The sequence below is a fragment of the Protobothrops mucrosquamatus genome, unplaced genomic scaffold, assembly GCF_001527695.2.
Source record: "Protobothrops mucrosquamatus isolate PMUCROS unplaced genomic scaffold, P.Mucros_1.0 scaffold212, whole genome shotgun sequence".
NCBI classification, from domain to species: domain Eukaryota; kingdom Metazoa; phylum Chordata; class Lepidosauria; order Squamata; family Viperidae; genus Protobothrops; species Protobothrops mucrosquamatus.
In genome coordinates, this window is record NW_015386566.1 from 692775 (window position 1) to 705373 (window position 12599).

At 38.9% G+C, this 12599-nt stretch overlaps 1 protein-coding gene across 1 annotated transcript in view; it reads left to right on the forward strand.

The window, feature by feature from the left end:
• The first annotated feature begins 1651 nt into the window (after window positions 1-1651).
• The window catches only part of LOC107285772 (prolyl 3-hydroxylase 3), a 43978-nt gene continuing 33030 nt past the window's right edge, over window positions 1652-12599 (forward strand). The window contains exons 1-3 of the mRNA XM_029283754.1: window positions 1652-2473; window positions 6117-6306; window positions 8171-8322. Coding sequence (XP_029139587.1) covers window positions 1652-2473; window positions 6117-6306; window positions 8171-8322 — 1164 coding nt within the window. The remainder of the gene's footprint in view (window positions 2474-6116; window positions 6307-8170; window positions 8323-12599) is intronic.

Consider the following 12599-nt stretch of genomic DNA (forward strand, 5'->3'; position numbering starts at 1 on the left):
AACACAATTGACTAAAATGTTCTCCTGGCTGAACCCTGTTAATCTATTGTACTCTGGGCATTTTAAAGAGGCTTGCGCAGGACTTTTCAGAGCACTGCAATGGATGGACCAAAATTGCCACTCTTCATGACACATAAAATCTACTAGCTTGCCTTGCCTGTCAGTCTAGGAGAAGACTGAGAGAGGTACTTAAGAATTAGAGGTTAGGACCCTTTTCCTCTTCACTGGATGCTTTCACAAAACTGTTTTGGTTTGAATTTTCCGGGGGTGCAAAGAAGCAGATTACAATAGATCCTTATGCCTGGCACCTGGTTGAATTCAGTCTGTAGGCTTCAGTGTTGTATTGATCCAGTGTTGTGGCACAATAGTTTGTCTTCTCCATTAACTACTCATTTGTGTGGGTGGATGAATTGGAATGGTTTTTGTGAGTGCAGGAGAACAGACAGGAAAAAGATATCTTCTTGGTGTTTTTTTTTTTTTTACATTTTTTTCTTTTTCTTCTTTTTACAGTACAGCTGGTTCTCTAAACTCTAACTGGCCAAGGAACGTGGGGAAATGAAAACCTTTCCTGCAGTTGTTGATTGGATAACTATGGATTCCAAACCAGAGGACAAGATTTGGGGGATAGCCAGCCCAAGCGCCTGGCAGAAAAGCAAAGGATATTGGTCGTGTGTGTTCATTCAGGAGTTCTCTGATCAACAGCTCAGTGGTGCCTTGTAAAAGCCAAAACTTTCATCCTGCTTCCAAGTGAACTCTTCCAACCCTTTCCCCTGAGAACCTTTTGTTTAATTTTTATGCATCTTGGAGAGGCAACATCAAGTAAGATTACTGACAGAAGTTAATTTTTGAAGAGAGAGAAAGGAAGGGAGAAACAGAAGAAAAGATGGCAACAGGAAAAAAAAATTATCCTTTATTTATTTAGCTCTCTTAAAATGCACTGTTAATTGACACATATTTGGAGGCAGCTTAATTTTTTAAAAGAAATTACAGCATTAATCTGAACTATAAAATGAATAGCACAAATATATAGCACACCCAAAAACTATTATCCAAGCCCACAGTAAATCTGCAATTAAACAGATCAGCAATTCAATACATGTAATATCAGGGGACCTTATATTTTTTTCCAAAAAATCATATGGGATGGACAATATGTTACATCCTATATAAGGATGGACAATATCCTTATATAGAAGCTGTTCAGTAATATTGGTCTTTCCTTTTAAGAAAATATAGGAATCTTACAACTCACTGAAGATGCTAACTTTCCTTGAAAACAAGGCATGTCTTCACAGCAAATAGGAGCAATTCAGTTTTGTGTTGTCATTTCCTAGCTTTTGCTCTATACAAATAATTTTTTATGGAATAAAAACATTTTTCTTAAAAAAAGAAAAAATAATCAAAAGGAAAAAGAGATGGATCAGATCCATGTCAGAGAAACATATGGATCAGAACAATGTACAGTAATAAAAAAAGTGTGAGGGATGTAGGTGAAAAGAACAACAAGGAGTGAAGAAAAACATTGTATGCACCTCATGGCAATAGCTAGACTTTTTTTCTGCATCCCTCTCCTGTTTAGGAGATAGCCACGGAAGTAATCATTAGGTTCTCTCTTCTGGGTGGATTCATATCCTAGGAAGGAGGCTGTACAATGAATCGTGGAAGCGACAGCAGCTCCATGGAGGAACTATCCAAAGCTACCCTGCACATTAACTCACTTTGGTGGCTGGCCTGTGGGCTTCTTGCGTTGTTAGCCAACTCCTGGATAATCTTGAGCATCACAGCAAAGCAACAGAAGCACAAGCCCCTGGAGCTCCTGCTCTGCTTCCTGGCAGGGACACACATTCTCATGGCTGCTGTGCCACTTACAACTTATGCCGTGGTGCAGCTGCGACGTGAATCTTCTGACTATGACTGGAACGAAAGCATTTGTAAAGTCTTTGTGTCTACCTATTATACATTGGCCTTGGCCACATGCTTCACCGTGGCCTCTTTATCTTATCACCGTATGTGGATGGTAAGATGGCCAGTGAACTACCGGCTGAGCAATGCCAAGAAGCAGGCCCTGCATGCTGTGATGGGCATCTGGATGGTCTCCTTCATCCTTTCTACCTTGCCATCCATTGGCTGGCATAACAATGGAGAGCGTTACTATGCCAGTGGCTGCCAGTTTATTGTCAGTAAGATTGGCCTAGGCTTTGGTGTGTGCTTCAGCTTGCTTCTTCTTGGAGGCATAGTCATGGGCTTGGTGTGTGTGGGTATTACTTTCTACCAGACCTTATGGGCGCACCAAAGGCATCATAGATGCCATCACGAAAGAACAGAAGATACTTCTTGTCCTTCTTCAGTTCATAACACTTTCAATGTGCCAGCCATCGTAGTAGAGGATGTCAGAGGCAAAAGAAGATCGTCACTGGATGGATCTGAATCTGCTAAGACTTCCATGCAGATGACCAATCTCATCAGCGCAATTGTTTTTCTGTATGACACACTGACTGGTGTACCCATTTTGGTAAGAAATATCCCTTCCTATTTTTGACCTGTTGTTTTGGATGGTCTCTAGAAGGCATAAATCCAGTTATGAATCCTTAATTTCTGTTAGGACTGACATAACCAAAATCACTTTAACAAAGCAGTTTCTTCCACCTTGCATATACAAAGACATTTCCTGAAATAAGGACATTTCACATTCTGAAATAGAATGATAACAAGAGGATTTTGGATTATATTTCTAATCTAAGTCATTTTTCATTACCTCTTTAAAATTAGCCATTCCTGGCAAAAAAATGTACATCTCCCAGAGCCCCTATATGAGGGAGATGGACGGTTAAGAAGTTTGATGGATGGATGGATGGATGGATGGATGGATGGATGGATGGATGGATGGATAGATAGATAGATAGATAGATAGATAGATAGATAGATAGATAGATAGATAGATAGATAGATAGATAGATAGATAGATAGATAGATAGATAGAGTCAGTAGTAGCCAAAATTGTGGAAACCTTTTGGGAAAAGTGTACAGTAGAAATGCCACCTTTAGTTAAGTTTCCACCAATTTTTCTTCTAATTTCTTTATAACTGTAGCCTTGTTCACTTAATAATACTATTTTACATCACTTTCTGGGCAACCAATCAACTCTTTGCACCATTACTTTAATTTTATTACATTTTACAAGCTCACTAAATGAAAGAACACAAAAAAACTCAACCAACTTGATAGCAATCACATAACACACTGACAAATGTCCTCCTCTCAGCTTCAATACATGACATCAATAACTGAATCCTACTGTGATCTGATTGGCTCATTGCCAAAACAAGATGACATCTGATTGGCTCTCTAAACACTCATGCTCATTGGCTACAATCAGACGAAGAAAAGCTACCTGATATCAACCTAAGCAAGTTGTGCTTCCTTTTTCTGCTTATTTGGCTATAACTTTTCATAGAATACAGTACAGATAATTGAACAAATTTTGTTGCATTACATTCTTGATTACATTATCTTTCCATTGATATATAATTTTATGATACTACAAAAAAGTAGCGTTATTAGCTATCAAACCTCAAAAATACACTTTTCCCAAAAGGTTTCCACAATTTTGGTCACTACTGTAGATAGAATCACCTATAGTCTTCAGGGACTGTGTATATCAGTCATAGATTGTGTCCTTTGGTCCAGTTCCTAACCATGCACTACACTAAGGAGATACCAAATGCCTTAATAGTATTTCAAAAGGAACCTATAATTATATACCCATTGGCGGGGCAGAGAGCTGGTGGGGGGGCTAAGTAATACATGGATGGCTTTGAGGATTAGGCCAGGAGTAACACTGCAAATTAATAAAATAGTTAATATTACATTTCTTTTGATATTCTGTAATATTAAGCTCTACATATTTGATCATGTTTTTTCTGTCTGGTTAAAAATTATAATTAGTGGCCATCTCTGGAGAGATCTGGGGATTTCACTTTGGGGACTCTGGCACCACATGTGGTACCATAGAGCCTTATCCGTGGAAGACAGGTCATCCAGCATCAAGGGGGGATGCTCTAATCAAAATTGTGTTCTGGAGTGTAGTAATTTATTTTTCATTATAAAAGTAAATAGATGTCATGGGTGGATAGAAAGGAAATACATGTATTCTGGGATGCTTTGGGGGGTAAGTGCCCAATCTGTCTTAATGTCTTTAACACCATTCTGATCTCCTCTCAGCAATGCTGTAGAGCATATCTTAATTAATTAATGGGAATTAATGGGAATCACTGATAATCCACTGTATGTATTTGAGATATATAAGTCTGGTGGTTTCATTCATGCTGGACAAAAATGCTTGAATCTTGGGGGCTATTTATTTCTATACATATGTTCAAGAAACCAGGGCTAGATGGAAATCCAGATGTATTGCTAGACCACCTGATTGAGATGTGCTAGATCACCAGTTCTTTAACAATAGGAATAATGAAATTCCTCTATTCTAAATCCTAATGCTAATGTGAAACAAATCTGAGCAGGTGGCAGCACTCAGCTAACCTTGGCAGATGGCAGAAGATAAATATTTGGCCAGAGGTAGTATCTGGCAATGCCAAGAATGTTGGTTAGACAAAGAAGTAAAAGAAAACCCAGAAGAAAATTGTAGAAATCCACTTCAGTTATGTTGCTAATAAGACTGCATGGATGCTTTAAGATGCTTTAAGAAAATCAGGCGTGACCGATTTCTAAATTAAATGCTATAATAAGTGCTTTATGATTTTATTTTTTTGAACTTCTATTTTTTTTAAATGGACAGGTTGTTTTTCTGAATGTATGCCTCAGTCATAGTAGAAAATTAATTCCTGTATTTATTTCCAAATACTCCTTGTTGTCATTTTTTCAGAAATTCCAGACAGCCAAAAGATAGAGCAAAGATAATCCTTTATAGCTGTAGGGATTTTTTTCACCTGAATTGTGTTTTTTTATGCCATGGTTTTACAGATCACTTTTAATAGAACAAAGCACAAAATTCCTTTACCACCCATTGTTTCTGTGAAAGGAAATAAGGTCTTCCTTCTTAAGAGGGTGGTAAGAATAAAAAATATTGCAATTGTCAATTTCAATTTATCTCTGGAATTTTCAGCCACAATTCACATTTGCTGATTTTTTTTTCTCATTCAGCATAACAGAGCTGCCAATAATTAAAGAAAAATGCCAGCAAACATTACAGGAAACATTACTAAATAGATTACTGTTAACTGGAATTTTAGAATAATACAAAATATTTTTTTAAAAATACCAAGAGCATTTTTAGGGTACAGATATCCATGGAGATTATTTTTAGGCAATGATCCGGTGAGGTCCCAAGCATTATCTGGTGCTTGTAACATCTGTGCAATCATGCGCCATACATCATTTGAGATAATAATGCACAATTGTTTAATTTTCACAACAACCAACACATGCTAAATGCTAAGGGGAAAACAGTATTTTCTCCATAGAGATAATGATTGAATCCAGCAGAACAAATGAAAAGTGCAGATTTCTTTCATAAAGAAAGAATGCAGGAAAAGTCCAAGGACCAGAGTCACTGAGTTATTAGGCTTTTCTGTAAGGCAATTTTGCTGGCCCTTTGCTGCTGTCACTTGATCAGCTCTTGCTGTTTATTTGATGATAGCAATAATTTGCAGTATCTTCTTTAAAAAATAATTAAAATGTTGTAATGAGTTGCAAGACAATAGCCAGTGCGTACTGAAATTATTTTCCAGCTGTACGATTTCAGCTTCTGCATATGGTGAACTAGCCAGGAAGCTGTTCGCCAAAAAATATATGTGAGCATTTCTCTTCCCTCATAATGCTGGAGTAGAAAATAGGCAATGATATTTAAAGTGCTTTGAGGGTAGTTGCATTTGCCACAATACATGTTTATGTTTAATTGTGTTAGACTGATTGTTTTTTGGGAATGTTCCATTTGCAAAGCCTGTTTATCAGTTCTCTGAATGTTAGAACAATACGAGTAGCATTCCTGTTTTAGCTGTCTGAGAAATTTTCTGATAGTCTCTGGAGTGTTCTGTCATGAACAGGGAGCTCAACTGTGGTATTTTACCCACACTATCTCTTATCTCTCCTTGTTTTAGGTGGTCAGCTTCTTCAGCCTACGCTATGACACTGCTCCCACCTGGATGGTGCTGGCAGTGCTCTGGTGCTCCATGGTGCAGACACTGCTACTCCCATCATTCATCTGGTCCTGTGAACGTTACCGGGCAGATGTCCGGACAGTCTGGGAACAATGTGTAGCAATAATGTCAGAAGATGATGGGGAAGATGGTGAGCAACCTACCCACTTCAGTCTTTGCATAATATATTGAGGAAGTCTCATACTGTGGAGAGGGGGGAGTAATCACAAGCTTCAAAGGTATGAAGTATGAGATCAGCAACCAGAATTAGGTATCCTGTCAGGAGATTCGTCAGAGGAGCAGGTATCTTTTTATCTGTTGCAAATTTGCATATTTTAGATGGTGTTTATGTGTCTGTATTAATTCTCACAGAGTACCAACTTAAATAATTCCTAAAATTGCAATGTGTTCCACAGAGGAAAATAAAATAGTTCCTTACTTTGTTAGTTTTAAGGATGAAGGCTAATTAGCAGTATTAACAGTTTGCAAGAGTTATTGGAATCTTTATACTCATCCCCTTCAGCGTGATATGCACAATTGTTTTCTTATCCAACCCTGTCATTTCCATATCCAGGACAGGGAAAGGAAGGTGGTAGGTCTAGAGCAGTGGTGGCGAACCTATGGCACGGGTGCCAGAGGCGGCACTCAGAGCCCTCTCTGTGGGCACGCGCGCCGTTGCCCCAGTCCTAGGCCTTCAGCTGGGTTTTATAAAACCTTTTCGCTTTAGGCCTCCATCGCCGTGTGCAAAAAAAAAAAAAGGTTCAATCAATCAGTCAATTTCAACTTCTCGTGGTAAAAAAAAATCTTGCAAAGTTGGAATTGATTGATTGAACTTTTTAGTCCCACCCAGTCTGCCGTTACCACCGCAGCTACGCCCAGCCAATGGGCCACACCCACCTGGCACCCGACAATGCATAAGTGGGTTTTGGGTTGCAGTTTGGGCACTCGGTCTCTAAAAGGTTCTCTATCACTGGTCTAGAGAGTAAATTCTTATTCCTAGAAGCCTGGAGACCAGTCCATTTCTGCAATTATAAACAGTCTGGTACCAAGATGTTACTGAAATCAAATTGTGGAATATCAGTTGATCAGATGACATCAGCTAATATTCAGGTAAAATATCTGAGAGATCAAATTTACACAGGTGCTTTTTTCGGTAACTAACATTAGAGTTCTAATCTAGAATGTGATTCTAATCACATTCAAGACATAATCCTTATTTCAATTTTTTCCCAGCACATACCCTGCAGGTAGTTGTATACTGAGTCAACTATCAGTTTTGCCCTTAACTCCATGCATTAGTTGTGTGCTTTTAAACAACTACTAGATTACTACAAGACTGGGGGCAGAAATGCTGTCTTTGCATTTCTGCTGCTCTTATTAGATCAGTACCAGATTAGGGCATTGTAGGCCTCTGCCTCTGTCTGAAGCTTCATCCCATGATCCTTCCCCAAACTGCTGAGTTGCATGTGCTGATTAAAGGTTATGAATGTTGCTGAGCCTATAGGCATCTTCCACAACCAGCTCTTAGGCTGGATTTGGACATCCAGTGAAATTGCAGCATTAGTCCTAGTAGGAAAAAAAGTTCACATTTGAAACAAACAAGACAAGAATTACCTCCAGCTGTTCTACCCAAGAATGACCATTTAAGCAGGAAATCAAGGAACTGAACACAATCCGGCATATTAGCTTGTTTATTTCTAGATTTCTCAGCAGCCTCTTTAGCATACAGAGCATACCTTTTAACAGCACTGAAAAAAGAGATCAGAATATATCATGGGCTAATTATTGCAAGCTATTAACAAAAGCATGTCTGTACTGTGAAGTGCAGGACTAGTACAGCACAATACAGACTCAGGACCCTAGGTGGGTAAAATATTTTTGGAAACCAATAACATGTCATAGCCACAATGACTTTCAAATAATACCCTGCCATGCTAATGTGCAGGTGTGATTTCTCTATGGTGAGGACTGAGGTGTCCCTGAAAGGGTTTTTAAAGTTCTCTGTTCTCCGTTAGATGGCGCTGGTGATGATTATGGAGATGGGAGGATCTGCAAGGTGAGATTCAATGCCAATGGTGCTACAGCCATGAAGCAGGATCCTAGGGATGCTAAGCTGCTGCCGGTGCACCATATGCTGTTGCCCCATGACAGGGTACATTATTTGCAGGTAAGCTGCTTGCTCTGAGTGTTACATCTACCATATGAATAAAGAGCCAACATTGTTAGCAAAAATACTGAACTGACGATTCTAGTCCACCTGCAACTATGGAAGTCACTGGGTGGTCTCAGCCCAGTCTACTTGACGATTGCTATTGTGGAGGAAAGTGGGAAGAGGGATTACTTTGTACATCACCATGAGTGCATAAACAAAGAACAGGAGAGAAACCTGATGCACACACACAAAAAATTACACTTCTAAATATATGCACATGGTCTTCTGTTAGATTGAATCAGTCCATGTACAACAGGTCAGTGTCGTCTAACCATGTTTTCTTAGATTCAAAGTACTGTATTGCAACAACTCATCATCCATTGTATTTGGGGACAAATTTATAATACAGTAAGCTAATATGGTAAATTGGATGGAGAGACTGGCCCAGAGACACTTAGTAGATGTTATGGCTAATTAGATTTGAACTGAAGATCTTCTGTTCTAAGTAGAACTTCAAAATACACAACATTGATCTTAACTCCAAAACTAGATTCCGCTTTTGACTTTATAATGTATTGGAGGCTTTTTAAGAAGACAATGGATAGCCATTTGTCTGGAATGGTATAGGGTCTCCTGCTTGAGCAGGAGTTTGGACCGGATGATCTCCGAGGTCCCTTCCAACTCTTATTCTGTAATCTGTAATCTACTTAATAATTAGAGACATGCTAAAAGCTAAATGGGACTTTTTATTTCTGAGAATACAGAGGCATTTAAACTTATTAGTTTAATGAATATACATAGTTGACCTGTTTTCTAAGCTAGTTGTTTTCATAAGGGGGCATTAGTAACTAACCAGACAAAGAGTATTCCCAGTTTGATGCCAAACTGCTATGTGATAATTATGGGTGTTTTTTTCATGAGCATCTGGAGGGGGACATTTAAATATAGAGCCTTTTTTTTAATTTGTAGTTTGTAATCCACACACCCTCCCATCTGTTTCTACATCTCTTGTAGGAATATGGCACAATTTTCCTCCAAGCAGCTGAGCTATAGGCAATAATTCACGTTTGTGTGTTTAGTGAACATCGTGGGAGAAAAACAGTTTGGAGGTTTAGGGATGAGCATTTGATGTAGCACTGCAGGGAGATACAGTAGAAGCTTTATTCGCTCTACTTAAAAATGTAGAACTGAGTCGAACTGGGGAGCTGCTCCTCTAATTATTGAACATATTGGAAGATTAACATTCCAGAGTAATGTGGATGTGATGGCTATTCCAGCTTTCCTTTTATAATTGAATTTTATGCCAAGAAAAGGTGTATCTGGGGAAACACCAAAGGACCCCATCTGGACTATTGTAAAATTCCTTGAGACTATGGATTGCAAAATGAAGCTCTTGAATAAAAGCGCCATTAGAGAATGGTGGTACAACAAGGTACTTTCCCCCTTTTCCACAAATATATAATATAAGAAAGCATGTATGGTAAAATGAATGAATGAAAGAAAGAAAGAAAGAAAGAAAGAAAGAAAGAAAGAAAGAAAGAAAGAAAGAAAGAAAGAAAGAAAGAAAGAAAGAAAGAAAGAAAGAAAGAAAGAAGGAACCAGGAAGGGAATAACATTTTTGTAAAACAGCATTATGAGCAAAGGATGCTGTTTGTTACATTCACATAAATCAGGGATCCCCAACCCCCAGTCCGTTGCCTGCCAGCAACCGGTCCGCACAAACAAGGAAAGCCCCATCCACAGGATGCAGGCAGCATAGAAAAGCACACCCCCTCCGGTCCGCGGAAAAACCTCCCTCTACATAACCGGTCCCTGGTGCCAAAAAGGTTGGGAACCTCTGACATAAATAAAGAACAATTAGGAAATTCAAATAACAATACATTTCAAAGCAAATGTATTCGATAGGAGCCTTCTCTGATCTTCTCCATCTTGAGATCGTTTTTGCATGCTGAAAAAACAGATATACTAACAGTCTAACTGCATAGGAAAAAGTAAACCTGATCTTTGCAATTAGTGGGAAGGCATTGGAGTGATTAACAAATTCTTGAGAATCTTTTAAGTTTCATAGTATTAACATTTGATTAAAGACAATTCAAACTTAATTACTTTAAACACTTTACAATGTATATCTTATGATATCTGCCTGTGAACCATCTGGGACTTGTTATATAAAGAGAAGGGAGGAATATGCTAGGTGGCTCAGATTTCCTTCTTTCATTTAGACTCCTAAAATGTTTAAGCTATTGGACATTTCTATCAATGGAGAACAATCTATATTCTTCAGTTGCTGTTTCTCCATTAACTTTCCTTTCAGGTTCCTATCTCCCGGAGGATGTCTCACGATGAAACCAATATCTTTTCTTCCCATCGTTCGACTCCTTCCTTCCTTCACAAGTGGTCCTCATCTGATGACATTCGGGTAGCTGCTCCACACAAACATGGAGGACCCTCCAGTTTCCTGCCTCCAGAGCTCCGTAGCTACCATCATCGTCGACATTCCCCTGAGGATGAGTTCACTACACTACGGCAGTTTCTAGAAGCCGGAATGGCTCGGGGACCTGGCTCCAGTGCTTGCTTCTTCCGTGATGAGATTACGACCTTTATTGATGAAACACCGGCACCCTCCCCTTACAGCACTCCACGCCATTCACGCCTCCCATTCTCAGTACAGCGTGAGAGGCACCATTCCCTAAACGGTGCCGAACTAGAAGGCCCTGATAGGAATCAACAGTTTTCACTGACTGATGGTGAAAGGTTATACCTCTGTGCTGGAGAACAGGGGCCTGGCAAATGGACCATGGCAGCTCACGGGGCACAATCCTTGCAGGAAGTCAGCCTACACAATGGCACCAAAGGCAATAGCGCTGCTGTGGATTTTTAAGGAAATCCCAGAACTCAGAATTTAGGCTCCCGTGTTTTTTCTTGATATTCTAAGAGGACAGGAGTTATGCCATAAGGGAACCTGATATGGAGGGGAGATTAGTAGTGAGAGGGCAGAAAAATGTCACAGCTGGAGAGCACAGTGGCATCTTGCTCTCAGTGGACAACTGAGTCCAGACCACCATAGTTAACTGAGGGCACTTTTTGTCTGCTCCCTATCTTTGGTAGCATTGTTAGCACTATCCTTTTCACACCTTTCTTAGCTCCACTCGTTATGAGAAAAAAATTCAGTGTGGTGAGAAGGAATATACATATATGTGTGTGTGGAAGGCATATTCCATATATATATATATATATATATATATATATATATATATATATATATATATATATATATATATATATATATGGAATGTCACATGTGTCTGGTTTTTTAGTGTTAATTAATCATGTTTTTGTGCTATTAAAGTGATTCAGGCTACAAACTGATATGTGCTTAGCTGGGAATTAGTGCCCCTAAAAACTACAGGACACACAAGGTATACAAGAGAGTGTTGCCATCAAATGTTTAGTAAATCTTAGCAGGACAAATTGGGAAGAATCACCCTCAGCTAACCTTACCTACCAATGAAGTGCATTACATGTGAAAAGAGGAATCAGTGATCATGAAAGTGTTTATTAAGCATTCTAAGATTGATTGATTGATTGATTGATTGATTATGGGCCATCAAGTCACTAGAGGCCAGTAGCTCACACATAGTACTACAACAGTTCTTACAATGGGTCTCTTGGAAAGCATTATCATCCATACATTACAGATGAGGAGGGCTAATGGGAGAAATAAAAATGTTCAAGAAAGAAATGGACAGTCACCATTAACAGAGGTTGATGAAAGCAGGATTTCACTAGATCTTTGACAGCTCTCTTTCATCACAGATGCAATCATGAGCAGAACTAGTGCCCAAAACTGGAAGAAAGATACTATAAACAGCCGAACTCATCTGGGTTCATATATTCAAAGTTTATTTTTATGCCAGATTTATCTCCAGAGGGTAGTAGTTAATTCAAGGGAAAGAGAAGAAGGGATTTGCCTAGTGCCGCATTCACAGTTGAAGTATTTCCAGATAAGGCTTTTAGTATGCAGTTAGAAATTTATAAAGGTGAAGATATTGTTATTTTCCATCAGTCAGTTTTCCATGTTTCCTACAACTATTTTTTACCAAAGAAAATGCATTAAGGAAAGAAAGATGGAATAGTGGCATGGTGCCTTTTGACTGATACTACCTAAGAGACAACCATTTGGGGACATGTCATGGCTTGTTCACTCACATTTTGTTGGTAATAGGGGAACATATATATGTGATCCACCTATGTTGTAGCAGATGATAGCAATTACCTGATCTTGACTGATA